Source organism: Cyprinodon tularosa, unplaced genomic scaffold (assembly GCF_016077235.1).
Source record: "Cyprinodon tularosa strain WSP-4 unplaced genomic scaffold, ASM1607723v1 ctg296, whole genome shotgun sequence".
NCBI lineage: Eukaryota > Metazoa > Chordata > Actinopteri > Cyprinodontiformes > Cyprinodontidae > Cyprinodon > Cyprinodon tularosa.
The window spans coordinates 117,515-145,398 of record NW_024039003.1 but is presented as its reverse complement, the minus strand read 5'-3'; the positions used below and the strand labels follow the sequence as shown (position 1 = coordinate 145,398).

The following is a 27,884-nucleotide window of genomic DNA, read 5'->3' as shown; positions in this document are numbered from 1 at the left end:
GGGAGGCTCCAGCCGCTCTGCCTGCCTGCCTGCCTGCCTGCCTGCCTGCAGCCATGTCCATGTGGCTGACCGCTGCGCTCGGCCTGGCCCTCCTCTCCTATGCGTACATCAGGACTTTCCTCCCGTATTTCTGGGATGACTGCGTCTCTATGCTGAGGAGCCTCAAGCTGAGCCTCAGGCTGATCAGCTACAAGAAGCGCAAACCCTTCTACAGCATCCTGGAGTGTTTCCTGGACGCAGCGAGGAGACACCCCACCAAGGTCTTCATCCACTTCGAGGGGCGCTCCTTCTCCTACGCACAGGTGGACAGGCAGAGCAACCAGGTGGCCAGAGCCCTGCAGGCCGAAGCCCGGCTGAAGGAGGGGGACACGGTGGCTCTGTTTCTGCCAAACGAGCCCAACTTCGTGTTGTCTTGGCTCGGTTTGGCCAAGCTGGGCTGCCCGGCCTCTCTGCTCAACTTCAACATCAGATCCAAGTCCCTGCTGCACTGCTTCTCCTGCTGCGGGGCCAAAGTGCTGCTCACCTCTCCAGGTCAGATTATTAAAACATGTAATCAAACTATGCAGCTGCACAGCAGGGTCTATCAGCCACTATCTAATTCACTCACAGGCTTGCAGGCAGCAATCAAAGTCCACTAATCAGTCACTGATAGGTTCATGTTGCGCAAATATGGATTCCTGCTGCCAGACTTTTACGCACGTCCGAGGAAACGATCCTTTAAAATGAAGGAACATATTGTTCCTTAGAAACACAATCAGGCATTGCTTTACCAGTTTCAGCATGTTAACACCATGGTGGTTTGTCTTTAAAAACAAGGGAAACTCAGAGCTGCAACACTTTAAACAACTCAAGCCTTTCTGTAAAATCATTCACTCCCTTTGGATAAAACGGTTTTTACTCAGCTTTGATTTTATTTTATTGTAATTGGTTTAACTAAAATAAGATCAATCATTCCAGTTTAATACGCCTTTGGTGACATCACATCTGGAATATCAGTTTTTTTTTCTTTTTATTTGTTTGATTTTCCTCTTAGACTTAGACAAACATAACAAAATGCCATCAAGTGTGTCTCAGCCCCCCCGCTTCAGTGTCCACCATATTGGATCAGTCCATTTGCTGCACATGTTCAGAAAGGTCCAAACAGACAGCAGCAAACCATTTGAAAACAAACCATGCAAAGAGCAGTGTTGCCAACTTAGCGCTTTAGTCGCTATATTTAGCCACTTTTCAGACCCCTCTAGCACTTTGATTTCTAAAAAGCTCCTAGCGCCAAATCTAGAGACTTTTTTCTGCTACTGGAGACTTTGGAGACAACATCTTAAAGCAGCGAACTCTGCTCTCCAGAGCGAGTAGATTGGTAACCCCGCCTCCTGCTCTCCTCTATCAGAGGGCCCCCTGCCTGTCTTTGCATAGGGCTCCACATTTTCTAAATCTGGCTCTGATCGCAACGTTTACTTCAAATACATGCAGTGGTATTTAAGTGGCACTATTAACAACTAGGGATTTGTAGAAAAAAGTAATGTAATAATAAAATGGATAACCTGTTCATTGTCCTTTGGATTTCAAACTAAGTGATCAACAACGATTGGCTTATCTCTTAACGAAACTCCTTGAAAGGACGGGATGATTGGATCTAAACACACTGGAAGGACTAGTTCTCATTTCCCAAACTTTTCCATAAGGTTGTTATATAAATAAACAGGTGATATTTTATTGAAGTTGCTCAACCTTTTCCTTAGAACTGCTGTCTTCACCCAGTACTCCCACTGATAATAGTCTCGAACCCATTTCTACCATTTATTCCCTCCATCAGGGAAGAAGTAAGAATAAAATCCCATCGCTCTGCTGCCAGACGCTTCTAGTAAAGCAGAATTAGTTCAGACTGAATGCAGAGTGAGCAGGAAAGCATTTATTCATCTTATGGGTGGTGCTGAAAGCAAGCGGATGCTTGGAATTATGCAGATAGATATAATAAGAAGAAAATGTGCTCTCACCAGGGTTTGATTAAAGTTGTTCAGATATTTGTGAAACTATTAGACAGGAAGGTGCATTAAAAGTTTCAATTCAATTCAGTTTATTTCTATAGCTCCAATTCACATCATGTCATCTCAGGTCACTTTCCAGTTCACCAGATCATCCAGTCAGATTGATTCAAAGTTTTCTTTCTAAGGGAAACCAGCTGATTGCATCAACTCATTGACTCTTCAGCAATCCCTCACACTAAGCATGCTTGTAGCGACAGTGGAGAGGAAAAACTCCCTTTGAACAGGAAGAAACCTCCAGCAGAACCAGGCTCAGTGTGAGCGGCCATCTGCTGAGGCCCACTGGGGTTCAAGGAGACAGAAGCAGACATAGAAAAAGAAGCATAGATACAAAAGGCAACTGTCAACCAGCTCCACAGGCGGCCCTGTCCAGGAAACACACAGCCAGGCAGACGAGCTCCGAGCCAGCTCCCATGTCAGAGGATGAAGAGAGCACATCCAGTTAGTCACAGTCAGAGAAACAGGACTACACTGGAAAACAGGCCAAGCTCCAACATCTAGAAACAAAGGTGTTGATGGCAGCAGCACAGCTGATATTTCTCTCCAGGATGGAGTCACAGCCAAACAGGAACAGACCAGATGAAGCTACTATGAGAAAAAGCAGAGAGAGCAGAACGTTAGAGATTGAACTAACAGATTCTGCAGAGTGGGAGAATAGAGATAGAATGAAGCAGAATGATGAAAAAGGGGTCCCTATGTCCTCCAGCAGTCTAAGCCTATAGCAGCAGAACTATAGAGATAGCTCAGGATAACCTGAGCCACTCTAACTAGAAGCTTTATCAAAAAGGAAAGTTTTAAGCCTAGCCTTAAAAGTAGGCAGGGTGTCTGCCTCACGGACTAAAACTGGTAGTTGGTTCCACAGGAGAGGAGCCTGATGACTAAAAGATCTGCCTCCCATTCTACTTTTAGAAATTCTAGGAACCACTAGTAAACCTGCAGATTGAGAGCGAAGTGCTCTGTTAGGAACATAAGGAACAATCAGATCTCTGATATCAGATGGAGCTTGGCCATTTAAGGCTTTATATTATTAAATGATTCTTCTTCTTCTTTCATGTTTGTTGGGTCAAATTTACTTTGATTTTAAAGTTTTAATCTTTCCTATTTATGGTTATTACTAAGTTATATCGGCTGTTTTGTAATTAAGATCCACATCTCAGGAAAACAAAGATGACGGTTGTTTATTTTCACAATGACTCCATTAAACTTTTCTTGCTTTTTTTTGTTTGTTTTCATCATGACTGCCTCGCCACTATTTTAGGCTGAAATCAGCAGTTAAAGCCAAAATTATTCATACCTCTGGCATGTTTTTTTTCTTCCCAACATCTTTCTTATGACTTGAAGACGTATACATTTGTTTTGTTTTTATTGTGCATCTTTTTTTCAAACAAGCCTATTCCTTTAAGGTCAGTTTTTCAATCACTGGAAAAAAAATCTAATCTAGATAAGTATTTTTTTCTTAAAATGGGTGCATTTGTTCTTGGATTGAGGAGGTAAAAGTGACATTTTGCCAATGGAACGAGACAATTTACGTTTAAAATAAGAAAACACACTTGCATTGTCTCATTTCAAGTGCATTTTATCTAATGATCTTATTTTAAGAGTAAAAATATTAACTCCATTTGCAAACCACCTCATTTATCTACTCAAATTAAGGGTAAATACACTCAATTTAAGAAATTTTTACTTTTTTTAGATAATTTTTCCAGTGATCGTGAAATAAATGTCTAATTTTCAGAGGTTGTGATTACTTTAGTCTGGGTAGGGATGAGAGGGTTTAATAAAGAAAAGTTGAAAGCAGCGTTGGATAAACGTCCAGAACCACGTTGTTGTGTTCCTCAGGTGGACTCTGGTAACACGACCCAGGCCTGCATGTGCAGCGTTACGTAACGCCGCTCTCTGACACCAGCTGAATCCTTTCTTTGTGCGCAGAGCTGCTGGATGCTGTGAAGGAGGTGCTGCCGACGCTCAGAGAGCAGGGAATCCGCGTGTTCCTCCTGTCTGACAGCTGCAGCATTGAAGGCATCACCGCTTTATCTGACAAGATAGCTGAAGCCTCAGACGAGCCGCTGTCCCCTGAGCTGAGGGCCAACATTCACATTCGGAGTACGGCTCTCTACATCTACACGTCCGGCACCACAGGTACTCACTGCTTCAGCTGCAAAACACCTGAGGCAGATAAAAACCCCTCCCTTTGTTTGGTCTGATGGAAATATAAGCTAATTACCTCAGCACGCATCATCGCTCTCTGCGTCGGTATATTTAGTGATGCTCTGTGTTTCCTTACCCAGGAAACCATTAACCCTTTATAGGGCGCTCAGTGAAATATTTTGAAAAATCTAAATTCCAAGCCAATAGTTTTATTGGAATCCAGTTCAAGACCTTATTATCTTTGTAACATTCAAAAATATGGATATTTTGATAGAAAAATTAATGCCAATGTAATAACAAGAAACGCCAACTTGCCCGAATATATTAGGAAAAATAACAAAAGTGCTTCTAGAACAAATTCATAAAAAAAAATTCTCTGAAAGTGAAAGAAACACATTTTTATTTGGTCCAACTTAACCTTAGAGGCATTAATGCTGATACTGGCACTTACATTTTTTAGTTTATAAAGCTAAATATAAATGTAAACTAGGCTTATTAATTATTGAACTTTTCAATGAACTTTTTACCTTTTTTTCCAACTTAATCTACAGTAGGTAACGTAGCGACTTCGATCCACCAACAGAGCCGCTGCTGGCTGAGAAGTTTCTCCAAGAAGCCATCCTGAGCCGCACTTGCATTTTCTTTCTTATTTATATTTCAAAAAGTTTCAAATGACAATGAGAACAGTGATGATGATGACGGTCAACAGAAAAGTTTGACAGAAACCCCCTCACCCAACTCCCTGTTGGGTGCACTCCTTTCTTCTAAAATAACAAGGGACCCCCCTAAGCAATTCCCCCAGCTGTGGGAAGATCTGAACACCTGTGCCACCAAAATAATAAACAAAATATAAACCTTAACTTTGGCTCTTACAGGTAATAAATCATTCAAGGGCTCATCTAATTGGTCAAATGCCAAAATAAGATGTGAAGCCATGTAGCAGCATCTTTGCTGAATGAATGGATATAGATCTAGTGATTCTAGACCTCACTGAGGGACGGGGGGAGTCCATTTGTAAGGGGATCAAAAACGGTACCTCGCCCTATAAAGAGTTAAGTGGTTTCTTTGCTAAAAAAACAAACGTAACCAAATGCAACTTTTCATTTTATTTTGAAATAGAAATCGCATTTTTGCCCCCAGTGGCTACAGTAGATCGCTCGCTGTCTGAGGCGAGTTTGGATGCTTTTACGCCCGGGACTTTTACCTTCATCCAGAATAATCCGTGTATCATTCGTTCTTTCTATTTTCAATTGCCAATCAAAAAACAAAAAATAAAAAATTGACTGGTTATTTTGTTATTTGTTTTTTATGGTTAAACCAAAAACGAAAAAAGGATTTGTTTTTCATATATCAATTCTAAGCTCAGATCAAGAATACGAAATGGAAAAACGGACAGCAACGCAGAATTTGTTTTTAATATTTAATCGGTACAGTTTACGTGACCCGGAAATAGCTCTTTGCGCAGCAGTTGGGGTAATGAAGTGGCTACCATGGCGACGCTAGAACCACACACTATGTTGATCGAGAAGCTGTTTGTTGTTGCTAGTTAAAAGTACAGTGCACAGAAAAGTTTCAAGAAAAAAGTTATACCTGGAAAATCCTGCAAATTTTCTCCGTTGTCATGTCCTCCTCAAGAGTCACACGCTTGGATCCTCGAAATAAAACGTAACTGTCCATGGCTGATAGGTCCGACTGCCTTATCTGGTGCAGTTTGATCGAACGTGGTGGGAGTAAGCCAATAGTTTTTTTAGCTAACGCTCCACCAAACTTCCGGGTCATGTAAACTGTACCGATTAAATATTAAAATCAAATTCTGCGTTGCTGTCCGTTTTTCCATTTCGTATTCTTGATCTGAGCTTAGAATTGAAATATGAAAAACCAATCCTTTTTTCGTTTTTGGTTTAACGATAAAAAACAAAATAACCAGTCAATTTTTGATTTTTTGTTTTTTGATTGACAATTGAAAATAGAAAGAACGAATGATACACGGATTCAGAATGAATGTCATCGACTAATTCTGGAGCTTAATGAAAGAACAGTTAGGAAAATTCAAACTTTGACAAAATCTGCTTTTATTTTTCAATCGATGCTAAAAGGAAAATATCATCAGTTTATTAAAGGGCTACGACTTTAAATTAAAACGTGCTTTAAAAGTTACCGCTGCACCGCAGCTAAAAAATACAAATTAATCTTTTTCAAATACAGAAATCTTTTATTATGTCTGAAGTAATGGAAAAAGATTATACTTTAAAATCAAGAATAATTATTTAGTGAGTGAAAAAAAATCCAGTGTTCAGTTCAATTCAGTTTATTTCTATAGCTCCAATTCACATCATGTCATCTCAGGTCACTTTCCAGTTCACCAGATCATCCAGTCAGATTGATTCAAAGTTTTCTAAGGAAAACCAGCTGATTGCATCGACTCATTGACTCTTCAGCAATCCCTCACACTAAGCATGCTTGTAGCGACAGTGGAGAGGAAAAACTCCCTTTGAACAGGAAGAAACCTCCAGCAGAACCAGGCTCAGTGTGAGCGGCCATCTGCTGAGGCCCACTGGGGTTCAAGGAGACAGAAGCAGACATAGAAAAAGAAGCATAGATACAAAATGCAACTGCAAAAGTTTCCCCGTCCAGGAAACACACAGCCAGGCAGACGAGCTCCGAGCCAGCTCCCATGTCAGAGGATGAAGAGAGCACATCCAGTTAGTAGGGGTGTAAATAATAATCGTTTTGTATCGATGCATCGATACAAAAGCCGACGATCCGATGCATCGATACGTCCGCAAGATAATCGATTCATGTTTTTTTTTTTCCTCCGGTCTATTTTTATCCATTTGCTCCTGGGCGTAATTCTACCTCCCGTGCTGCCGTGGCGCTAAAAAAATTCATAACGATATTACAGCTTTCATTGATTTATTTCAAACTTGAAACTTTGTTTAGCCTGTAAGGTGTAAAAAACATAATAATAATTTTTTTTTAACCAATTAATCGATTAATCGAATCGAATCGAATCGTGGTGTATTCTTGAGTATCGAAAATAATCGAATCGTTGGGTCAGGAAATCGATACTGAATCGAATCGCCATGATGGATGTGATTTACACCCCTACCAGTTAGTCACAGTCAGAGAAACAGGACTACACTGGAAAACAGGCCAAGCTCCAACATCTAGAAACAAAGGTGTTGATGGCAGCAGCACAGCTGCACATTGTTAAGGCAAATGTTTTCTTTTTCTATACTTAAAAAAGTCCAAAGTTGAACAATTATTGCCCCCCTAACAAAATGTTAGACATCTTTTATTATAAAATGTATTCCTTTAAGTTGACCTTGGTCTCTGTGTTTTGAGCTGCAGCCATGAACCAGGTTTGAATTCTGGTTCTGGACGGGCATTAAGTGTAAACGCTCTGCAGACTAAGCACACAGACTTAGTAAAACATTTGTTTGGTAATCTGTAACTTCCTCTTTTTTTGGGATAAAGTTCTGACTTCAGATGGATCATTTTTAACTTTTATTTATAGAAAAGAAAAAGAACGAGCTGTATTTTCAGGGTCACCAGTTTTTCACAAACATAAACATGTGTTTGTAACTCTTCTGGGACTTTAAAAGAGAAATTTTTGTTAAACAGAATGGCGGATTCGATAGATGGATCTGGTGCTAAAGTAAGGTAGAATATGTGAATCCCTGCCTGCTTTTAAATGAGGTTGAGGATCTGAAAGATGTCTCTTTTTGGAAGATAACTTTTTTCAACAGGACCTAAAATACCAGAAAAATAGTAAATTATAATCATGTTAGCTTTTGCTGGAAGATGTCAATGGATCCTAAACAGGAGGACATTTTACTGTCCAGCAATGCTTCAGCAGAGCTTCCTGCCCTCCTTCCTATCTTTACTTTCTTCCTCAAGCCCCCCCATCTCGAACTAACTTAAACCTGAACCTGAATGATGTGCTGGAACCGCAGAGCTTTTCTCCTAAACCAGCCTGGCTCAGACTAACGCCTGCAGCCGCTTGCTGGACGCCCACAACTGATTTGCAGGCTGCAGCTCTTTACCGTTGCAGATGTTTTGTTGTTCGTGGTCCACTGCATCAGCTGCTGTGAACACGGATAACTTACGGCTCTTTAGCTGCTAAATCCTCCCATGTGTTTACCAGCAGGCCTCTGAATTCACCCGCTGGCTGTTTGATTGAGCAGGTAGGATGATGCAGACCTGGACGGGTGAATGAAGAGGCAGAGAGCGAGATTTTACAGCCTGTTAAACAGAGAAATCAGACGGGATTTATCTGTAGTTCTAAGCAGGGTGGGGTGGGGGGGGGGTTACCATTAGGCAATAATAGGCAGTTGCGCAGGGCCCCAAGTTCCTGGGGGCCTCATAAAATTGTTTACATGTATAGTTAATACAGTATTCCTTATATGTGCACATTAATTATGTTTTGATAAAATTCCTTTGGCTAAAATGCCATCAGAACGCCGATAATATTAAGTGTGTCTCAGCCCCCCCCTTCAGTGTCCACCATATTGGATCAGTCCATTTGCTGCACATGTTCAGAAAGGTCCAAACAGACAGCAGCAAACCATTTGAAAACAAACCATGCAAAGAGCAGTGTTGCCAACTTAGCGCTTTAGTCGCTATATTTAGCCACTTTTCAGACCCCTCTAGCACTTTGATTTCTAAAAAGCTCCTAGCGCCAAATCTAGAGACTTTTTTCTGCTACTGGAGACTTTGGAGACAACATCTAAAAGCAGCGAACTCTGCTCTCCAGAGCGAGTAGATTGGTAACCCCGCCTCCTGCTCTCCTCTATCTTGTCTGCTGTCATGATTCATGCAGCTATTATTTCATCCAAATGAAAAATGGAGAACAGATAAGCAGATCATGGCTTGTCTACAGTGAAAAGAAGGACTGGGTTATTTACTTTGGCCTTTTTGGAAACACAGGAAGGAGCAATCAGCTAAGTGAGCTTAGTGCTTGGAAAAAATCTTTCATTCCTTTAGAGACAGCATGAAAAGTCAGCTGAGTACAAAACATAGAGAGGAAAACAAGAAGAAAAGGGACAAGAAGAGAGGGACACAACCTAGAACAGATAATGGATGTCTATTCTATTAACATTTCTCTATCTGGAGAATGGGGCTGTTTATGTGTTGCCTTCTCCATTCAAAGGGCCCCCTGCCTGTCTTTGCCCAGGGCCCCAAATTTCCTAAATCCACCCCTGTTTCTATGCATCAATGGACGCAGCTTCTTGTTCAGAGGATAAGAACAGATCTTTATAACGCGTTTCACTCTGACTGTTAAAGGTTTGCCTAAAGCAGCCGTCGTCACCCATGAGAGGGTGTGGGCGGCCTCCTTCGTCCAGGCGGCGTCTGGAACCACTGCAGAGGACATCTTCTATCTCAACCTGCCTCTGTATCACAGCGCTGGCTTCCTCATCGGGCTGGCCGGAGGAATCGAGAGAGGTAAGGACTCAAGAGAAGCGCCGGAAGCTTCAGGCTTGGACGACTCCTGATCTGCTGGTATTTTTCCAGGTCTGACCATCGTGCTGAAGAGAAAGTTTTCCGCCTCTCAGTTCTGGGACGACTGCAGGAAGTATAACGTGACGGTGATGCAGTACATCGGCGAGACGCTGCGTTATCTCTGCAACATGCCCAAGGTGAGACTTTTTTTAACCCTTTCTGGGAAGCTTCTGCACTTCTCCACTTCCAATTCTTTTGCTTGTGCAGAAAGAGAATGAGAAGAACCACAAAGTTCGAATCGCCATCGGGAACGGAGTCCGAGCCGATGTTTGGAGGGAGTTCCTGAATCGATTCGGGGACATTAAGGTCAGAGAGCTGTATGCCGCCACCGAGGGCAACATCGGCTTCATCAACTACACCTCAAAGATCGGAGCCGTGGGACGGATCAATTTCCTGCACAGGGTAAGAGCAGTTCGCTCAAAACGGGGAAAAATAATCATGTTTCCAGCATCATGATCTCAGAATGAAATCTTGTTGTAGAGATGAACTGGTTATGCTTCCTTTAAATCGCGTGACAGACTGTTATTTGACAGCATTTAGTGTTTTACTTCTGAACAGCTCCGCTCCACTGACTGCTCTCTTCCTCCCAGTTTATCTTTCCCTGCATGTTGATCAAGTTTGATGTTGAGAAGGAGGAACCGATCAGAAACTCAGAGGGTTTGTGCATCAAAGCAGAAATCGGTGAGTGACCCAGCCTCTGATGTAAACACAGATTACTCCCCAGATTTCACCTCATTCTGTGTGGAATATCAGCACAAAGTAGCTCATGATTGTAAAGAAGAATGAAACTCAAACCAGATCTTAGTTCTTTCTTTTTAAACCAAATTACATGCAAATTATTTGGTTTTTATCAAGATTTAAAAGAACTATATAAGTGTTAGATAATTCACTTGGTATAAGACATTATTTTATTATTTCAAGTGTTCAGTATGCTTAGATTTATAATTCTTAAATCAATCTTGTCGAGTAGAAAGATCTTGCAGCACAGACGGATCATTTCGCCTGGTTTCAGCAGCGATTCCCTGAGATTTAGTTTTGTTTTTCTTGATTCTAGAAACCCATTTTCCCCTGATTTGATTATTTTTAAAATCATGAAAAACTTTCAAGTTTTGAAATCACAGATCGGTGGGGGGGGGATTTACCATTAGGCAATACTAGGCAGTTGCCTAGGGCCTCGAGTTGCTGGGGACCCCATAAAACTCCTTTTAAATGTATAGTTAATACAACCAAGGGCGTAGGTTTGATTTCAACTTTGGTAGGGACACTATTCTTCAGTTTCATTGGTTCTTTGCAAAAATATGCATGCTCTTTTTTATGCTTAATGTGAGCTTCAGGGCTCATTTTGTTTAAAGAGAACAGCAGCATTTCTTGCTACATTAATACAAATCTTATAAGCACTACATGCACTAGATGCTGTTTATCAATATTTAAAGCATAACTGGCTCTGATGAATGTGGAATTAGGACTTTTTCCACTTTGAAAAGGATTGCATTTAAATTTACCTGCGACTAAGACAGTGTCTGTTTAACCAAATATAGTCTATAATATGTGGATTTATCCTGTGTTTTCTTCTGAAGATATAGAATTGTGCAGAGGTAAACAGAGGTAAACCCCACTCTTATTTTTTTTTTAATCTAATATGCTCTCTCTGGATCATGCAAAATAATACATTCAAGAGACGGCAAAGAAATGTATTGTATTTACATGTGCACTGGAACTAGAAGAGGAACTGACACTGAGCATTTAAAATATTAATATTAGAAGACATCATGTACATCTGGGCTGTAGTTACTCTGTGTAGCTAATTTCATGTATTTTATCTATGGCTGAAACAATTAATCATATTAACAAATTATTTAGATAATCGTGAACTAATTTAGTAAGTGATTAATCGTTCACTGGAATATAGGGCCACTAAAATGTGCCTTTAGCCGACAGAGCGACTCACTTAGAGCAGGAATTATACCAAGATTGTAAAAAATATGTAAACATTTTGCATTTAAGAAGTAAAAAAAAAATTGTTTTTGTCTGTTAATATCCAGAACTCCTCCAAAGGAAACGTTTAAACGTTTCTGTTTCACCTGGTTTCATTTCATAAAAGATCTTCTTTAAGGAGCCTTTGGCTATCTGATTAAAAGATAAAATAAAAGAAATCATAACGTTGTTAACTTACATTTCTCAAGTTCCACAAATCAAAAAACTCTCTCCTGCTTCTTTACAGAACTCAAATCAGAAGCTTTCGCCTGTTTTAGCGTAGATAATATTTTTTTTTAATTTGGACTAGTTTCGTAGCCCAATATTAATTTATTTTAGCGTCTTTTTTTTTCACGCTCCAAGCACCCGCGCGCGCGCACATACAGACTAGAAAACACACAATCAGAAAGAGAGAAGGCGGAACTTAAGGCAGAATAATCAGAGTTAAACCGCGCAGCACAGTTGATGCGCTGCTATGTGAAAGGGACAGGAAAGAGCAGGCAGCTGCAGCTACCAGGCAGAGAAGCTGCGAGAGGAAAAGAAGCGGCTGCTGTATAGTAAATTATAAACATGTTGTTTACATCCAATTATTGGTAGGGACAAATAGGTCCTTCCAAAATTTTGGTAGGGACATGTCCCTATGGTCCCTGTGCAAACCTACGCCCATGAATACAACTATTCCTTATTTGTGATGTCATCAGTGCGCTTCTCTTCCAATTAACTCGGATTTATTCTGCGTGCTCCTGTTCTCCCCAAGTCCAGACTTTTCTGTGTTCTTTTCAAGAACACACTTGGCGAGAACACGAGTCCGTACTCGCGTTCTAGTGGATTGAGAAACGGCCAAAGACGGGTATGGGGCATTGCAGGCTAATAAAGAAAAAAAACGACCCCCATTCCAAAGGGGGGGACCCATTTATCAGGTTTAATCTGCATGTTTTTTAAGCCAAAACCTGGAACTCAACCCTATTTCTGACATTTTGAATTGAAAAAACTTCCTGGATGGGAAGCGAAACGTCTTCAAACTTGGAAGCAAAATCCAGTGGATTGTTTTTAACTTTTTTGTAAAACCTTCATGTTGTCCAGGTGAAACTGGGCTCTTGGTGGGAAAGATAACTCACAGGTCTCCCTTTGTGGGTTACGCCGGCAACAAGCATCAGACTGAGAAGAAGAGGCTTTACAACGTCCTGGAAAAAGGCGACCAGTACTTCAACACCGGCGACCTGCTTCGGCTCGACCACGAGAACTTTCTGTATTTTCAGGACCGAGTTGGAGACACGTTCAGGTGAGCGGGCGCTCAGCGTTATGGAGGTTCCTCCTGCTGACACGGAGGCAGACGGTTCTTCTTCTTTGGTCCCGTTTCAGGTGGAAAGGTGAAAACGTCGCCACGTCGGAGGTGGCGGACATCCTCATGGTGGCTCATTGCATCAGGGAGGCAAATGTTTATGGCGTTAAAGCAGAAGGTAGAGAAGCCAGAAAATTAATTTTTTTACATAAAACCTTCAGTTTAAAAGAAAAACTAGCTTCTTTGATTTTTTTTTTGATCACCAGGTCATGAGGGACGGATCGGCATGGCAGCCATCACTTTGAGAGAAGGAGAAACCTTTGACCCCACGGACGTCTACAAGCAGGTCGTCTCCTACCTGCCGGCCTACGCAAGACCCAGATTCCTCAGGATTCAGGTGAGATCATCATATTTAGTAGCCTCATGAGACCATCCTGATCTCGCGAGCTTTCAAGGTTTCACTCGCAGATCAGTCTGGAGACTCTCCGTTAAAGAAAATTTGGAGCCGTTCACCAAACGAACGTCCAATCAGTGTTGGCTTTGAGGCGGGTTGAGGTGTGACGCAACGAGAAGCGCGACAGTTCAGTCTAAAGAACATGGCGGCTTCAGCCGATGAAACTAGCGTTAGCGTGGCTATCGAGCAAGTTTTATCGGAATTACAGAGTATTTCTTCACTGAAAGAAGAGCAAAACACTGCTCTGGAGGCTTTTCTCAGAGGAAAAGATGTGTTTGCTCTTCTCCCGACTGGTTACACCAAGAGTTTGATCTATCAATTGGCTCCTCTTCGTCGTCGCTCTGTTAGTACGTCATATGCTGCGTTGATCTGATTGGTTTATTTGACCCGTCTATCACCAACATAGGCCAATCAGCTAACCAGTATTTTCGCCCCTTCCCAAAATTACTTCAACGGAAGGTTTTCAGATGGATATGCGGAGTAAATCCATCTGGCAGAGTCAGGTTACATATTTAGGCAGAAAGGCAGGAAATAAAAAATTTAAAATAACAGCCATAAAACATTATTTATATTTAACCTAATTTGCAGCTTTTCAATGGATTCTGTTTAAAGGAAAAATCTGGTCAGCAGGGAATAATCAATGGATCATTATTTTACCTAAAACTAATACGTTCGCGGTCATTAAAGGAATTTAGAGTTAATCGGTAAAAAATGGCGATCACTGAGTCTGGGAGCGGCCATTTTTGCTCAAATCTAGTAGCCCCTCCCTCCTGCCATCTTCCAGCAGTGACGTCACGGTGCGGTAAGCCTAGCGCCATTCTCCCCGCTTTCCAAGCTAAATCAATGGGAACTACTAGACACATCTGCAATCAACAACAATTATTGAAGGTTTCCAGAGGACTTCACCATTGAAATTCACCAGAGCTATAGTGAAACTGACAATGCCCACGTGCATGGCAGCTGGATGCTGGAATACATCGGGTAAAAGTGAAAAAAAAAGAGTTATTCCACCTTTCTGATTCCTGATCCTCCACGGACGGGTTGGTCGTTGGATCGCCAACTTGAAGAGGGAGGATTTGCCATCGAACTTCTGGCCAGAGAAAAAACCCGTAATATGTAGCCAACATTTGGAAGAAGAATGTTTTCAAGATGACTTGGATAATAGCGCGTTGTGACAAACACCAGATACAGCACTGGGACTTGATCAACAGCCGATATCGCACCGTGACGTCACTAACCAGTAGGTGGCAGTAGTGTTCTTTGACAAACATGGATGCCTCCAGTAAAGCACATTCACATGAAAATTACTCTGAATTAAAAACACTGATCATTTATTGAACAGGATGGAATAATTTTATACTTTCAGAAGTTTTATTCTGAAACTTTTCCTTTCATTTATTTACTTAAAAGCAAACTGCACGAGCAACATTTTTTTAAAGTCTGTTAAAAAAAAGTCCTAAAATGATGTTTCTTCAACCAGAAATCTTGTTTTATTAAAGTATAACTTTTAATTGTTTACCAAAAATCCAGCAGTTTAGTTCAGTAGATCCCAAATATACGGAAGAGGATTAGGGCCACTGAAAAAAAAAGTGAACTGATTTTGAAATTTTATTTCAGTTTAACATGGGAAAAAATGTCAGAATTCTAAGGATTTTATTTCAGAACTAAACTGAAATAAAATTTCAAAATCAGTTAACTTTTTTTTTTTTTTCCACTGGCCCTAATCCTCTTCCGTACAAATATGATCCCAGTTAGTTCATTAATAAATGAGCTAACTGGGATGAAACCAGCTGCTTCCTGGGATCACTGGAGCAATGTGAACAAAAATCAGGCATTTTTACGGTCGACAGCAGCAGCGGATTAGATAATCCTTCCTTTTACACACAGAAAGTCAGAGCAGTGATTGAAGGAGCCTCATAAAGTGATAAACCTGGTTTCCATGTTTAAACTATTTGTATCAGTTTGCTTTGAAACTCTACTTGCTTATTATGCAAAAATGAATTTTAAGGTTTTTAAACCAGATCAGTGGTCTGTTTCTGATCTATGGCTGACGTTCCTGCACGCTGCTGAATCTATAAACCAGAGGATGCAGCGTCAGCAGGGGGGGCAGGTGTCCCTCTTTATGTTTGAGAAAAAAAACAACCTTTCCAGTCTTCAATCCTGCACTGATTAGGAGAGTTTCCTCATGTTCAGCCGACTCTGCATCTCGTTAGTCAGCACCACAGGCCATAAGCTCCACGTCTGCAGGCTAACCTGTCCTCTCTTCGCTGCTGCCTCGTACCCGTTTACCTGATTTTGTGCAGATACGTTTTTTGTAATTCTGTTCTAAAATGTAACTTAAAGTTTCGTTACACAAAATGGAAGCTATACGTTGGACAGAGTTCCTATTAGATCTGAAACAATTAGTCGGATTAATCCATTATTGAAAAAATAGTAAACTAATTCGGTAATCGATTAATCGTTAACTGGAGTACAGAGGCTCTAGAACCTTTAGCTGACAGAGCGACTCACTTAGAGCAGCAAAAGTATCGTAAATACCATCTACTTTGGGGGTAAACAATTAAACATCAGCAGGTCCGAATAAAGAAAAATCAACCAGTAAAGGTCATTTTTATTTATAATCTGTTACTTTAAAAAGAATTTAACACTGAAATAAAATTAGGTTTTTATTAATCTGTGATATATATTGAATTTTTAAATAAAAAATAGAAAATTTTTGCAGGTGTTTTTTAAGTAGAGAACAAAAATTGTTCAGTTTAGTATAAAGACAATTAGCTGCGACACATGAATCAAGATGCTATGACCGAAAAGATTAGATTGATGACCGTTGATATATGATTGGCCGAATTAAGTTGTTCAAGCTGACGTAGAACTAACTGGCCTGAAGACACATGTTCCATGTTTTAGGGAAAAAATGTAAAAAAAAAAAAAAAAAAACAATATTTGAATTTTAAGGATCGATATTATATTGGGACGCCAAAAATCACAATATATTGCCAAATCGATTTTTTTCCCACACCCTTCCAATCCAATCCAACTTCATTTTTAAAGAACTTTAAAATCTTCTCAAAGGACCAAAGTGCTGAACAGTGAAACAACACAACACCATTACACATACTCAAAAAAAACCATACAAGCATAAAAGACTAAATTAAAATCAGAACTTTAAAATCTATAATAAAATAAAAGTAATTTAAAATAATGTATCACAGAATAAAATCAACATCTCGCACAGTTCAGAAAGCCGAGGCAAAGGATTGAGTTTTTAAAATCAGGGTGATTCGTGAGCCATTTAAAATAAAAAAAAAGAAGTAAACTATTTAATTAGCAATGGAAGGTTGTTCCCTTAATTAATTTTTTAGCAGCCCAAAACAATTTTAAGGATTATGACGGAGTATTAGAGCCAGGACAAAGATTCTTTTCTTCTATTTCAAGAATAAAGTCATAAGACGGTGGAAAAAAATCTAGAAATAAGTAAACATTTCTTAAATTAAGTGTATTTACCCTTAATTTGAGTAGGTAAATGAGATAGTTTGCAATGGAATGAGTATTTTTACTCTTAAAATAAGATAATTAGATAACATTAACTTGAAATAAGACAATGCAACAGTGTTTTCTTATTTCAAGTGTAAATTGTCTTGTTTCATTGGCAAAATGTCTCTTTTACCTCCTCAATCTAAAGACAAATGCACTTATTTTAACAAAAAAAAAAGACTTATCTAGATTTCGATTTTTTTCCAGTGCATTACGAGAATAAAGTCGTAAAATTACGAGAATGAAGTCATCATACAGCAAACCGTTTCAGAAAGAAAGCTTGGAGCTCCGCCCAGCAGATGACGGCCGACCAGCTCCACCAATCAGCAACCAGAGTCCCCTTTGACATCCTTCCCAGTTTGATGCTGCTGCTAAAAGATTTCCTGATCTGTCAAACCGATGCTAAAGTAGAACTTCACATGATGCTCCACTTTCCTCACTTTAAGGAACAAAGGGCTTCTTGTAGGAGTTGTTATAAAATACAATTTTATTCTCATAATTTTAGGACTTTATTTTCTAATTTTACGACTTTATTATTGAAATACGTAGAAGAAAAAAAAATCTCTAGCCTGGCCCTAATCATCCGCAGTATTAGGATAATTATCCCTGATGATGTGTGAGTTTATTACACCCTGATATTAGCTGCCTGTTGCGCGTCAGAACTGATTTTTTTCCTCAGTTGTTTATCTAATTAAGACATTTTCACTGTCCGGTTACAGTTAAAATCTTAATTCTGAACGTAGAAAAAATGTAAGAATGGAATTTGAGCGGCGTCCTTCAGCTAAGAACTAATTGTAATAATTTTAAAAGGCTGGAGGCATGGATGGCTAATCATCTGCTAACGTGTTTGATGTAGAATAAGATGATGATACTGCAGATGTATAAAATGATTCTCTCTGTCAGCGCCACAGGGAGCCCGGTTGGTGAGCAGCTGCCTTCTGTAACTCTGAGCAATTTCTCTGATCAGAGTAAAATCACAATTTCTATCAAAATGTGCCGTCATGTCCTCTGGTTATTTAATACACTGGAAAAAATACAAATCTATATAAGTCATTTTTTTCTTAAAATTAGTGCATTTGTTCTTGAATTGAGGAGGTAAAAGAGACGTTTTGCCAATGGAACGAGACAATTTACACTTAAAATAAGAAACACAATTGCATTGTCTTATTTCAAGTGCATTTTATCTAATTATCTTATTTTAAGAGTAAAAATACTCATTCCATTGGCAAACTATTTCCTTTAGCTATTCAAGTTAAGGGTAAATACACTTAATTTAGGTTTTGACTTATTTCTAGATTGTTTTTGCAGTGTACATATAAGTTATGAAGTCTTACACTGGAAAAAATGGAAATCTAGATGAGTCATTTCTTTCCTAAAATAAGTGCATTTTTTTCTTGAATCGAGGAGGTAAGTGAGACACTTTGCCAATGGAACAAGACAATTTACATCTAAAATAAGAAAAACACAATTTAATTGTCTTATATCAAGTGTATATTATCTGATTACCTTATTTTAAGTGTAAAAATCCTCATTCCATTGGCAAATCATCCTATTTACCTACTTGAATTAAGGGTAAATACACTTAATTGAAGATATTTTGACTTATTTCTAGATCGTTTTTGCAGTGTATTTAAAGCGTTTGTCCTGCACTGGAAAAAAATTGAAATCTAGATAAGTCCTTTAATCTTAAAATAACTATATTTGTTCTTGAATTGAGGACGTAAAAGGGACATTTTGCCAACGGAACAAGACAATTTACATTTAAAATAAGAAAACACAATTACATTGTCTTATTTCAAGTACATATCTAATTATCTTATTTTAAGAATAAAAATACTCATTCCATTGGCAAACTATCTCATTTACCTACAAAAATAAAGGGCAAGTACACTTAATTTAAGAAATTTTTACTTATTTCTAGATCGTTTTTTCAGTGTGAGTGATTTATTTTCTGGAAAACGAACCAGAGGGAGAAAGCTTCAAGGTGTAGAACCAGATCTTTAACACAATATAAAACAAAAACATTAAGCAAAGAGTGTAATAAAAAGAAAATAAATATGATAAAGAAATTATAAAAGCAGTGTGCGTTTTTATAGAAGAAATGGGGTCAGTTGATGACGCCTGGTGTTTCCTCCTGTTCCGCAGCCGTCCCTGGAGATGACGGGAACGTTCAAGATGAAGAAGGTGAAGCTGGTGGAGGAGGGATTCAGCCCTGCTCTCATTAACGAGCCGCTTTACTTCCTGGATCCTGACCTAAAGACTTACAGCCCTCTGACAGAAGAGATCTACGGCCAGATCAGCTCCGGGAAGGTCAAACTCTAACAGAGACGTGACTCAACGTTTGGTTTTATTTTAATTTTTTAATTGAGGAATTAACTTCTCATCCGTTGGACCTTAATCAACTAATCTCAGGGAGAAACTTTTGACCCAGCACTTGTTTGTTTAAAGATTTTCTTTTTTTATTAACACATTCACTGCACACCTCTACAGATGTTTAATTCATCATCCTGAGTGTTTCAGAATGTTTTTAAATAAATCCTTAGAATAAAAATATTCGCATCTGCTTCCTGTCTTCTGTTGATCAGATCAAAGAACTGCTTTAATGATTGGCAGCTGATAACCAGGGGCGGATTCAGGAAATGTGGGGCCCTAGGTAAAGACAGGCAGGGGGCCCTCTAAATTGAGAAGACAACACATAAACAGACCCATTCTACAGATAGAGAAATGTTAAGAAATGTGACTTTTCATGCTGTCTCTAAAGGAATGAAAGATTTTTTCCAAGCACTAAGCTCACTTAGCTGATTGCTCCTTCCTGTGTTTCCAAAAAGGCCAAAGTAAATAACCCAGTCCTTCTTTTCACTGTAGACAAGCCATGATCTGCTTATCTGTTCTCCATTTTTCATTTGGATGAAATAATAGCTGCATGAATCATGACAGCAGACAAGATAGAGGAGAGCAGGAGGCGGGGTTACCAATCTACTCGCTCTGGAGAGCAGAGTTCGCTGCTTATAGATGTTGTCTCCAAAGTCTCCAGTAGCAGAAAAAAGTCTCTAGATTTGGCGCTAGGAGCTTTTTAGAAATCAAAGTGCTAGAGGGGTCTGAAAAGTGGCTAAATATAGCGACTAAAGCGCTAAGTTGGCAACTGCTCTTTGCATGGTTTGTTTTCAAATGGTTTGCTGCTGTCTGTTTGGACCTTTCTGAACATGTGCAGCAAATGGACTGATCCAATATGGTGGACACTGAAGGGGGGGGGGGCTGAGACACACTTAATATTATCAGCGTTCTGATGGCATTTTAGCCAAAGGAATTTTATCAAAAACATAATTAATGTGCAAAAATAAGGAATACTTGTATTAACTATACATGGAAACAGAGTTTTATGGGCCCCCCAGGAACTTGGGGCCATTGGCAACTGCCTACTATTGCCTAATGGTAAATCTCCCCTGGTTAGAATATCGTCAAAGTTTGTTTGTTTCAGTATTTGTTGAGTTTTTTTCTATCTTGATGTATTTTGCAGAGTGACGTATATTTATCTTTGCAAGCTGGTCCCAGCTAGGGATAAACCCAAAATCTGTTTCCAGCCATGATGGTCCATGGTCTTAGCTGTATATTTACTCAAACTTGGCTCAGGCTCCTCGGCCAGCCTTTGCTTTCTAAACAAAATGCAACTTTTATCTGAAAAAATGAAACTCTGCTCTCCAGAGCGAGTAGATTGGTAACCCCGCCTCCTGCTCTCCTCTATCTTGTCTGCTGTCACGATTCATGCAGCTATTATTTCATCCAAATGAAAAATGGAGAACAGATAAGCAGATCATGGCTTGTCTACAGTGAAAAGAAGGACTGGGTTATTTACTTTGGCCTTTTTGGAAACACAGGAAGGAGCAATCAGCTAAGTGAGCTTAGTGCTTGGAAAAAATCTTTCATTCCTTTAGAGACAGCATGAAAAGTCAGCTGAGTACAAAACATAGAGAGGAAAACAAGAAGAAAAGGGACAAGAAGAGAGGGACACAACCTAGAACAGATAATGGATGTCCATTCTATTAACATTTCTCTATCTGGAGAATGGGGCTGTTTGATATGTTGTCTTCTCCATTCAGAGGGCCCCCTGCCTGTCTTTGCTTAGGGCCCCACATTTCCTAAATCCACCCCTGTTTCTAACATGCAGATTTGCAGAAGAAAACACGACAGCAGAAAACAAACCTTTACTTTATAAATGGATTTATTTAGTAATACAGTGGTATACTTAAAAATGTGTTGCAAAGAAAAAAAAGGAACAGAACAGAAATAAAATGAAAATAAATAAAAAGTATGTCGGCCACACGGGAAAATAAAACTAGTGTTGGTTTGAAGCGTCTGTGGTATCATATCAAAAGAAAAAAATAGTACCGATGTGCCATAATAAATCGTCTATTAGTACAAAAATACATTTCAGGGCACACAATACCGCATCCAGTATCACAAATAAAGGAAGGGGCCGCTGTTCAAAGCGGCCCCCCTTAAGTACATCTTTTTAAAATCAGTTAAACCAAGCACTTCTCTAGTTTGTAAATAAGAATAAAAAGTTTTCTGACAGTTAAAAATGCCTTTAAGTAACGTATCTGTCTGTGTGTATATGTTGGTAGAAAAAGGTTGGACTTATTACTGCTTATGTCAGTTCCAAGGCTCAGGGGTTTAACCGGAATACAAACATAACCAATTCAACCGCTTCCTCTTTTTTAAACAAACCGTTTTCTCTTTTATACAAAATAACAAAGATGTACAAAAGGTCATTTACAGAGAACCAAGGCCATATGCTAGCAGGTATGTACAGCCACGTTTAAACATCTTCTAGCGTTGTGTATTTTCCTCACACTTCATATGCATAGCAGTAAAGGAAAGCAAACTGTTTTTTCATCAGCCCCAATTATTCCGTGTGCTAAATCCGAGTTCCGTGTTTGATAAAAAAAGAAATGCAAGAATATCTTTTTTTTTCTCCTCCTGCAGATAATCGTTATAACTCAAGGATCCGATGTTGGAAGGTTTTTTTTGTTTTGTTTTTTTTACTGAAAAGTTAAATATGCAGATAAGGCATCACTGCTTGCAGTGTACGATGGGGTTTTCATGTTGAACTTAGTTAGCAGGCGTCTGGACCTGAGTCGTAGCACATGCATAGATCTCTAGACAGCAGGGGTTTGTAAAATCAAGTCAGTATATTTATCTATGTTAAAACATTTCCTTCTTTTTTTTTTTCTACAAAAAAAACAAACAAAAACGGCCCACAGGAACGGGCTTCTGATGCTACTTAATACTTTCATTCTTCGTAGTTTTTTCATAACGTCTTCCGTGGTGAAGGGAAGTCCTGGGAGATCCTCCATGAGTGAAACGCATGACCACTTAGCTCGCAAACAAAGGCTCTGCTTATACAAAATTCATGTTTGTGTGGATTTTGTTTTCTCTTTACACAGTACACAAAAATCTTGCTGCGATATTAAATAAGGTTCCAAAATTCTCCTTTTTTTTTTTTTGCACCACTGAAACCTTTTAAAAAAGTGAGCTAAAAATGTCAAAATGAGATAATCCAGTCCTGTAGCACTGGTCATGCATTCCAACTTCTCTTCCTTAGATTAAATAACTTTTCTCTTATTTGTTCTTTTTTTTTTTGCAAGCCTTGAAAGCACCGAAAACAAAAGAAAATAAAGAAAGAAATGAGAAAAGGTCCAGATGCTGGACTCCTCCGACTCGCTTCATAGTGAGAAAGACTGTTTCTCTACTTGATAAAGTTCTGGGCACAGTAAACTAAGTGGGGGGGGGGGGTTATCACATTCGTTAACAGGCCAGCTGTCGCCCTCTTCAGAAGTGGTCAATGAGCACAGACACGCAGTTTGCACCCACCAGGTAGTTTGGGTCTCCGGGGAGAGATTTGTTCTGCCAGGTTTTAGGATCACCTGCAGGGAGACAAGAAGCAGACGCCATCAGGGTGCAGAAATGAAGACGCTGTGTTAACAATAAATATCAGGATTAACATTAAATCAAAAGATTTTCATGAGCTGATGCAAGGTGAGAGTGATTCCAAAAACAGTTAGAAAAGACTTTTTCCAAATTTGAAGACGTTTCTCTTCCATCCAGGGAGATTTTTCAATTCAAATGTCAGAAATAGCGTTGAGTTTGGAACGGGGTCTGTGGAGTTAGAAGCTGAGACACAGATATTTCTTGCAAGAAAGAAGGTTCAGTTTTATTTAACGTCCTCAGACAGAGAGATAGGGCTCTGACTGGGTAGTTCCCCATAGACACACTCTCCCTTGGAACTATCCCACCCCTACATAAAGAACTTTCTCACACTTGAACATTTGGTTATTCCCAAGAAAAAACACACTCATTTCCCTCCCTTCACCTTGTCTAGAGTCGGGAGGCATCTGCTTTCTGTTTTCCCCAAATCTTAACTCCATAACTTAACTCCAGCATACAGACTTGTACCAGACTTCTAAGCAATCACCCCTACTTAGACAAAGGCACAATATTTTATCTCACAAAAAGGCCAAGGAAAAATATGCTTCCACAGGCCGCTTGGCTTCTTTGTTAGCCTGCAATGCCCCATACCTGTCTATGTCTCAGAAAGGGGGGTCGTTAGAGGGAATGGTTGGCCTGGGTGAATAGGAGAGGTCTTCTGTTCTCCTGTAAAGGTTGGTGGGGCTGCCATGATGGCGTCTCTATTTAAGGGTCTGTTTGGTTTGAAATATTCTGGGATTTTGTGTTTGGAGAATCACAAGCTAACTAAGCAGCCAAACGACCCCCATTCCAAAGGGGGGGACCCGTTCATCCGTTTCAATTTGCATGTTTTCTAAACCAAAACCAGGCTTTGTTGGGCTGCTGGATAAAACCTGGAACTCAACGCTATTTCTGACATTTTGAATTAAAAAAGCTTCCTGGACTGGATGGACATAATAGAGGAGATCTATAACATGGAAAGACTCACATTGAAGCTGAGACTGAAACAAGTGAAGTTTGATACCAAATGGGACAAATGGACAACATATCGACCCTATAGCAGAGCCGCCACGGAAGACTGAGTATATTCACCATTGCCGAACTGCTCTTACCTAAGATATATATCACTGACACCCTTGTTCCTTTTCTCTTATGCAAAAGCAAAAAATTTGAGTGACAAAAAATAATAATAATAATAGTTCTGTTCTGTAAAACCCTTTGTTGTTGTATATTTTTGTAATTATTAATGTTCTATATTGTTCATGCACTCTCTTTTGCAATAAAAAGAAAAGAAAAAAAAAAGAAAAATCTTCCTGGATGGAAGAGAAACGTCTTCAGACTTGGAAACAAAGTCCAGTGGATTGATTTTAACTTTTTTGGAACGACTATGACCTGGATGACTGAGAAACTGAGAAAACAGTGAAAGTGATTGATTGGTTCATGTTCAGATCAAAGGATTTATCAAGATCTGATCTTTAAACTGCTATTAGGATCAAACTACAGAGAAGATGTCAGGAGACATCAGCTGGAGACAGAGAGAGATCCACCAACTGTTAGCTTCCTTGGGTCGCTCATCATCAAGCTGGGAGAACCGACCAAAGGGAGTAACTCAACATTCACTCCTTCACTCACACGCTTATGATGGGGAGCTACATCAGAGCCACAGCTGCCCTGGGGCTCACTGACAGAAGCCAGGCTGCCGCACACCGGCGCCACAAGAGATTGACTCGATTAACAAGATTCATAAATAGAATGAAACATGGTGGAGGAAGAATTATAATCTGGGCCTAAATGGTGCATGAAAGGTTTTCAAAACATCCTAATATTTTAAAATTGTTTTTATTTTAGGGACATGATGCCCGATCATTCTCAGAAAGAACCAGGACTTTGTTTAAAGTCAAGGTTGGAAAAAAGGGAAGAAGAGCTCATTCTGGTCAGGAAGCTTCACGTTTCTGACAGATCGTGTTTAAAATGCAACAAAAGAAAAAGGTCTGGCTGAAAAAAAAGCTGCATACTACGGAAGAGGATTAGGGCCACTGGAAAAAAAACAAAAAAACAGTTAACTGATTTTTAAATTTTATTTCAGTTTAATATGGGAAAAAAGTCAGAATTCTGAGATTAATCTCAGAATTCTGACTTTAATCTCAGAATTCTGACTTTATTCCCTTTAAATTTAGAATTCTGTCAGAATTCTGAGAAAAAAGTCAGAATTCTGACTTTAATCTGAAAATTCTGACTTTTTTTTTTTAGAATTCTGACTTTATCTCGGAATTCTGACTTTTTTCTCAGAATTCTGACTTTTTTTTATTGTCAGAAAAAAGTCAGAATTCCGAGATTAAAGTCAGAATTCTAAAAAAAAAAAGTCAGAATTCTGAGAAAAAACACACTTTGACTTTTTTACCTGTACTAAACTGAAATTAAATTAAAAAATCAGTTAACATTTTTTTTTTTTAGTGCCCTAATCCTCTTCCGTAGCATCCCGAACCATGGATGTAAGTAAAGGATGAAGAATGGAGAAAACTCTCCAGCTACTCAGAAGGAAAACAAGGAAAAATGTATAAAAATAAAAAGAGAAAGTCAGTAGAAAGGTTCAGAACAGATTTTTAATGCTGATGCCACGGATTAGGAGTCACTGCCCCATCCGTCCTGCACATGCGCAAACAGATATACGTCCGGGTTTCCATAAATAATGTCAGTATGGTAATAAAATGACTTATTTCTATCCTTAACTCAGATAGTCACTGCGGAGCTGAGTCCCACCTGGTTTTTAGACGTAGAGTGTGAGCAGGTAGATCGCATCAGAGCGTCGGGTCGCACAGCGTGAGAACAAACATCGTGAGCTGCGAACTTTTAAACCCTGCGGTTTCATCGTGCAGTGTGAGCTGTAGTGGCGAGCAACGTTTAAAACAAATCGCAGCGTACGCCCGGCATCTTCTGGTTATTTTTTACAAGCCCGGTGATTATGGAAAAAAATCAGCAACGGTTCTGTTTGTGTTCTTCACCATTTTCTTTATGATTTGATGGTTTATGTAGAAAAATAGATGAGAAATTTAATATGAACAGAAAGAAGAGAGATAGGAGTATGTGAAAGCACGGATTCTCCACTCATACATTCCCTGTTGCACCGTTCTCTTCACAGATGCAGGATGAAAATAAAATTATGAGAGTGATTGAAGCTAAGGGGGCTAAAGGTTTTCCGTTTTTAAATCTGTGAACATCCTGCCTGATCAAAGCCAGCCCACAGACCCCAAAAGGACAGACAGAGAGGACAGCGTACCCGACGAGGAGTCGGAGGATTTTAGAGCAAAAGACCAACCATCAGGGGTCATAGACGCACAGTGAGGTAAGCGCAGCTCCACCGGCTTCAGGAATTTGAGTCCGTGAGGGCCGCACATCACCAGCGGACTTAGCAGCGTTTCTCCTGCAAAGAAACACGACAGGATTTAAATTCCACCGATTAGGCACAGAGTTTAGCAGCACAGAGGGATTATCCTTTAACTAATGAAGCTCAGAGAGGGGGGGGGGGGGTTGGGGGCAGTGAGGACTATTAGGCAGGTTATAAACCAGGAACACCTCAGAAAAAGATTTTACTTTTGTTTCCGTCTGAAATAATCCCAAAAATATCACCATCTTGATGATCATTTTAATCTGACATTAGCAGCAGAAGCAAAGCAACCCGTCGTCTTAAGCTGTGAGTCATTCCTTGGCATAATGGGGACAGGGAGGATGGGGGGGGCTGACCTTTCTCCTTGTCCAGGGGGGGCAGGATGCTGTTGTCCCGGCACACCTTAAAGTAAATCTCCTGCTCCACGCTCTCCGGTATGGCCCCCTGCGGAATGATGATGCTGACGCCGGTTTCGATGGAGCTCAGGACCCCTCCGTTACTGTTAAAGACGCCGCGGGCGGTGGCTACCACTGTGTGCCCTTCATCCTCGTCATCATCATCCAACGCGCTGGGGCTGCGGGACAGAGGGAAGCGAGTCAGCATCATCAGTCAAACAGCGGCGCAGCAGAGGGGGGGCGAGCGAACCTCCGCGGTTCCTCCTGTCTTACCTCACAGGGATGGCCTTGGGAATGGCGTTGACGTTATTGTGCTGGTATTTGGGCCTGTTGTCCATGGTGCGGGTGAAGGTGTCCAGGCCGCTGTCATGGTCCAGGGGCTGAGGGGACAGCTGAGGTTTCCCAGAGGTGTTGCTCACCCCTCCAGGCTTAGCCAGGAGGTCCGTCTTCACCTGCGTGTCGTTAGGCAGCAGGTTGTGGTTGAACTTTGGGCTGTCAAACTTGCGCTCGAAAGGCCGGGCTGCACTGGTGTAAGGCTTGGGAACGTAGCGGTTGTAGCTGGTTGAAGGCGGGGCACCCAGCGCCTTTGAGGGAGGGGCATCCGTGCCGTTAACAGGGACTTTATCGGGGAGGCCTCTGGGAGGCAGGTAACCTCCTGTAGAGGGTTCATCCCTGCTGGGGGGTCTGAGAGCTGCCAGGTCAGATTTAGGGTTCGGGGAGGTCAGAGGTTCAGGTATGGAGTTAGCTGGAAAACAAGGAAAGGGAGAAAAAACTGTTCAAAACATGATGTATTTAATGTAAAACTGACAGAACATTTAAAGAGGCATTCAGCTCAACAGCAACTAAACTGCATCAGTCTTTTACAGCAGCTGAGCTTTTTCACATTTGAATAAGCTCTTTAGAAATGAGCTTATTTTTAAGCTATTTTTTAGTGGATGAGCAAAAATCCTCCTGAACGGGGAGCGGGAATGGAGCTGCACTCCGTTCATATTGACAGCGAGTAGATAAAACAAAAAACGTTTACATCTTTACTGAAAGTCCAACCTATAGATGTGAGGAGTGTTTTACCAGCTGCACTTTATCTTAGGATTAACATACTAAATACACTAGGGATGGAACGGTTTATGAAAACCGTCCGAACCGTTCGGTTCGACTGTCTCGGTTCGGTTCGCGTGTGTTGCGTTCGGTTCATGCGCTGCTCCTT

The 27,884-nt window shown here is 40.2% G+C and overlaps 2 protein-coding genes across 12 annotated transcripts in view; one reads left to right on the top strand and one right to left on the bottom strand.

Annotated features, from left to right (window-relative positions):
• Window positions 1-19,489, top strand: zgc:101540 (hsFATP2a_ACSVL_like domain-containing protein). The gene is made up of 10 exons (XM_038291196.1): window positions 1-531; window positions 3,972-4,181; window positions 9,477-9,635; window positions 9,705-9,829; window positions 9,900-10,094; window positions 10,283-10,373; window positions 12,750-12,948; window positions 13,029-13,126; window positions 13,215-13,345; window positions 19,082-19,489. Exons 1-10 carry the CDS (start codon window positions 54-56, stop codon window positions 19,256-19,258), a joined length of 1,863 nt encoding a protein of 620 aa, XP_038147124.1. The 5' UTR covers window positions 1-53; the 3' UTR covers window positions 19,259-19,489.
• Window positions 19,490-21,898: 2,409 nt separating this feature from the next.
• The window catches only part of tjp1b (tight junction protein 1b), a 105,394-nt gene continuing 99,408 nt past the window's right edge, over window positions 21,899-27,884 (bottom strand). For 7 of the 11 annotated variants that reach the window (XM_038291176.1, XM_038291177.1, XM_038291167.1 and 4 more), the window contains 4 exons: window positions 26,954-27,425; window positions 26,642-26,859; window positions 26,178-26,321; window positions 21,899-22,860 (listed from right to left, as the gene is read on the bottom strand). In XM_038291176.1, the coding sequence (XP_038147104.1) occupies window positions 22,766-22,860; window positions 26,178-26,321; window positions 26,642-26,859; window positions 26,954-27,425 (929 nt within the window). In that variant the 3' untranslated portion in view covers window positions 21,899-22,765. The remainder of the gene's footprint in view (window positions 22,861-26,177; window positions 26,322-26,641; window positions 26,860-26,953; window positions 27,426-27,884) is intronic. The other 4 variants (XM_038291179.1, XM_038291172.1, XM_038291171.1 and 1 more) reach the window with 2 other exon arrangements.

Bases quoted from the DNA above. Each gene is read 5' to 3' on its own strand.
- zgc:101540 (XM_038291196.1), top strand. From the start codon at position 54: ATGTCCATGTGGCTGACCGCTGCGCTCGGCCTGGCCCTCCTCTCCTAT. The intron at 532-3,971 runs GTCAGATTATTA...CTTTGTGCGCAG, and splicing joins AGTGCTGCTCACCTCTCCAG to AGCTGCTGGATGCTGTGAAG. The intron at 10,374-12,749 runs GTGAGTGACCCA...CATGTTGTCCAG, and splicing joins GTGCATCAAAGCAGAAATCG to GTGAAACTGGGCTCTTGGTG.